Raw genomic sequence first — 3,977 nt, 5'->3', positions numbered from 1 at the left:
TAATAAGACTAAAGCAATTTGTTAATGCGATTTTTTCAAGGAAAAACCCTGACCTTGAAAACTATCTTCAACTGGAGCAGCAGCTTCGCAATTATCTTCCGGTACGCGATCACTAATTGGTTTAGCAGAGCGATCGAATTTTAAAACGCCAAATTTATAATCATAATCTGGAACACCACGGGGCAAGACCTATTGACGAATTTACTTATTAAATGATTCAATTTTTTGCATATATTCTCTCAATTTGATTTATACCTTTCTTATCACGGGCGAATCCAATTGACTTTCCTTTTTCTTTTTGCCATCTAGACGGACACCCGAACCTTTGAATGTTTCGACCACCTCTTCCATAACATTACATTTTTGCTCCTCGTCTAATTCATTTTCTTCGCTTTGCCCCGGCCCATCTTTATAGCCCACAGGAGCTTCAAATTCTACATTCATATCACATTCAATAATACTAACGGCATTGCCCGGTTTCGTCTCAAGAACACATAATTCATAAATTTTCTTATTATATTTAATTGCAATGACATCGCCAGCGGTTAGACAGGCAAAGTTACGTAAAGCATTTTCTAAAACTGCCTTCGGATTAGTGATATCTAAGAAGGCAACACTATTCGGCTGGAATTTTGAGAATTCGGCTACTGGCAGCGAGACACTTTCAATATTAATTGTGTCACCCTCCTGCAATAACAGGTTATCCATCATCCAAAACGGTAAATAGCAATTACCCTCATCGGCGACAAATTCCAAGACGCCCGCATGTGACTGGCGCTCTTTTTCAACATTTATCAGCTTAAATAGCATCGGATATTCGACATTAAAGCGGGTTAATGTATCCAGAGCGGATGGGGCCATTATTACTATGAACATATTTTAAAACGCTCTTTTTATCCCAACATATACAAAATTTCATTTAAATGAATAAAAAAAATAAAAAAAAAAATAAAAAAAAAAAAAATAAAAAAAAAATAATAAAAAAAATAAATATATATATATATATATAAAAAAAGAAGAAATTTCGGCATTTCCTCCTTTCAAACTTACTTTTACCGCCATTGTCTAGATCTTGACGCTCATTACCCGGTAACATGGACATTGGGAAGCATTTGTAAGAGGCTTTAAAAGTGCGGCTTGTCTCGGGGAAAATCATATTAAAACCGCTAAATTGAAACTAATTTTCCGACAAATAAATATATAAATATATCTTCCCTCGCCACATGAAATATTTTACTCGCTTACCATGTTCTAATTTTAAAGCGTTATTATGATTTCGTTTTTAGCAAATTAATGTTCCAAATAAAATATTCTATTTCACGTATCTTCAATTTTTCCCGCTAGCCGCTTACTCTGAAAAATTTCAAATGAATAATGAATTTTGAATTGTCAGCAAAGAAATCTTTAAGTTTGTTTCGATATTTGTTGCTGCGATTTTTGTTAAGTTTTTTTTTTTGTTTTTCTTTCATTTTTATACGATTGCAAAGTAATTTTGTGAATTTTGAATCCACCGAAGTCTAAACATTTGCACAAAAAACGTTGCACTAAGCTTGTGCACTAAGCGTATGCATGCAGCAGCACTTCAAAAGTCTTCAAATAGAAGTTTGTGATCAAGATCAGTATCTGTATTGATTTCACAATTGTCTGTCCGTCCGTCCGTCCGTCCGTCCATCCGTCTATCTGAAGACCATGCATGCATTTTGATGAAATTTATTGCAAAAAAAAATGTTTCAGGTCCAGGTCATACTCTATCGAATATATATTGGATCGGATCCCATTCAGAACCAATCCTTAGGCAATGTCTTATTTTGAAACAAGTAAAAAGATTTTAATAGGCCAAGGTTCATCATAAACTACCCTACATTACTTCGTTACTCATATAATAACTTTTCGTTATATGAAAGATGCTCGAAAAAAGGGTCCGATTGTATTCGTTCCCTCGGTCAAAACGTGCCGGTACATGAAATTATCATTAAAATATATGAACATTTGCGACATATAGGCTGAACACACGGCACAGACACAAGGTAGAGAGACGCACAAGCGATACAATAGAAGCAAGGGGTATAATAAAAGGCGAGTCTATATCAGGTCCTTTCGAGTATTGTATATATACATCGGCATAAGCTTAATTATGCTTTTACATCATAAGTGAGGTAAGGTATAGAGGGAAGAAAATGCGATGATATGAAAAACATTTATCAATTTTAATAAGGAATTTTTTTTAAGAATAGTATATTGACGCAAACACACGCACACACACACACACACACAGAATAAAAATCTATGCAAGTTGTTGGAAAATCAAGCCGCCTTTCACATGACAGCAGTGTCTGTAGTTGCGCGTAGTTCGTGATGAATTAATTGCAAGTTCTTTGCCAAGAATCCATTTCCGTTTATTAAATTTATTTCATTAACTACGAATTAACTAACGAGTCCTCCTACGTTAAAGGGGTTGAAGGTTTTCTTAAGTGAAACTAAAACTTGACTAAAGCTAATGAAAACCTTAAGAGAGTCGAGTAAAAGCTATAGATCTATTTTATTTATTTATTTATTTATTTATTTATTTTTTTTTTGATTTTGTTGCAAAAAATCAAAAATGTAATGAAATTTTAGTTTTTAATAAAACTGTTCTTTCTAGAATACTAATACTAATGCTTTATGTGTATAAAGCAAAACCGATTGCCATTTAATTGGCCAATTACAGAGGTTAGATGATAATATAGAACAAAGCAAAAAGCATTTAGGAGCATAGGATATCAGTTATGATGAAAATTGCTTTAATAATAATAGATTTTTGTAACTAACTATAGTAAGTAATTGTTTAGACATCTCCTTTAGGTTCGCATTCAAAACTGTTTGTAATCATCTTTAACTAAATGCAATGTACCTTACAATTATGTATACTCTCCGTGGAAGACGAAGAAAGGAGGCAAGAATAATTTAAGCAAGCAGTAGTGTCTATCTATTAGAGAGTTCTTAGAGCCTCTCAATAATACAAAAATAGATAAGTATGACTGTTTTTCGTAATAATTACCATTTTCTTTATATAATTTTTTTTTTTTTTTTTTTTTTTTGCCTTTGTATGTATGCTACCATCTGCCATTTGATAAGGTAGGTAAGCAAAGGTAGTTAGGCCTTTGCGATTCTATGCATTTAAAGAAAGAAAAACTATCCTAACTTTAATAATCAAAAGCATACATAAAAAATGGTTGATATAAACGAATACATACTTATACACGCATGTGTATGTATACATTTTTTTTTTTTTATTTTTCAAATGTTTATATGTGTATGTATTGTATTGTATTGTATTTAAAAAACCAGAAAGAACTCGATACATTCTGTAATCATTTATACAATTTGATATTAGCTGTTTATTTACATAGATGTGCGTGTATGAGTGCAGTAATAGCCTGTAGAACTTCTTATTCTTCTTTTCTTTTTATTTTTATTTTCCTTTATTTATTTTTTTCTTTTTTCTTTTTGTTGTTGTTGTTGTTGTTGTTGTTGTTGTTTCATAGTTTAGTGATTACTGATTTTATTTTTAGTTTTTCTTCTTTACCTTTCTTTTGTGATCTGTGAAAAGTTGCATCTCAGCCCAAGCACGGCATTGAGACAGGTTAGTTCTTTAAAGCTAGTTAGTGGTTTGGTGGCTTCTTCGTATTGTTCTTATTCTTATTCATGGTCTGTTTTTTTTTTTTTTTTTTTTTTTTTTTTTTTTTTTTTATAAGTTTATATTTATAGTTGTTACATTACATAGATGGTTAGTTGTTGTTGTGAGAAATATTTTGGATGTTATAAAAGGGCCTAGATGGTAAGAAATGGTCAGCAGTTTCCTTGAACTGGCCGTCAAGTGCACATCCGTGTTGTATAGTATTATCAAACGACATTTCTTTCAGTGCTGCTTTGCCAAGATTGTGATAAGAAAAAAGTGTTAATTGTTTTTAAGACTAAATATAAACTAAATTCATTAT

General features: G+C 31.8%; 1 protein-coding gene across 1 annotated transcript; it reads right to left on the bottom strand.

Moving 5' to 3' along the window:
* On the bottom strand, positions 1–1,333 carry LOC119632469 (ubiquitin fusion degradation protein 1 homolog). The gene is made up of 4 exons (XM_038025387.1): positions 1,246–1,333; positions 1,051–1,177; positions 256–866; positions 1–189 (listed from the first exon to the last, which is right to left on the bottom strand). The coding sequence occupies exons 1-4, from the start codon at positions 1,246–1,248 to the stop codon at positions 22–24; spliced, it is 909 nt and encodes a 302-aa protein (XP_037881315.1). The 5' UTR covers positions 1,249–1,333; the 3' UTR covers positions 1–21.
* Between the last annotated feature and the right edge of the window lie 2,644 nt (positions 1,334–3,977).

This window comes from Glossina fuscipes, unplaced genomic scaffold (genome assembly GCF_014805625.2).
Source record: "Glossina fuscipes isolate IAEA_lab_2018 unplaced genomic scaffold, Yale_Gfus_2 1, whole genome shotgun sequence".
NCBI classification, from domain to species: domain Eukaryota; kingdom Metazoa; phylum Arthropoda; class Insecta; order Diptera; family Glossinidae; genus Glossina; species Glossina fuscipes.
This window is presented reverse-complemented; position numbering and strand designations above follow the sequence as displayed.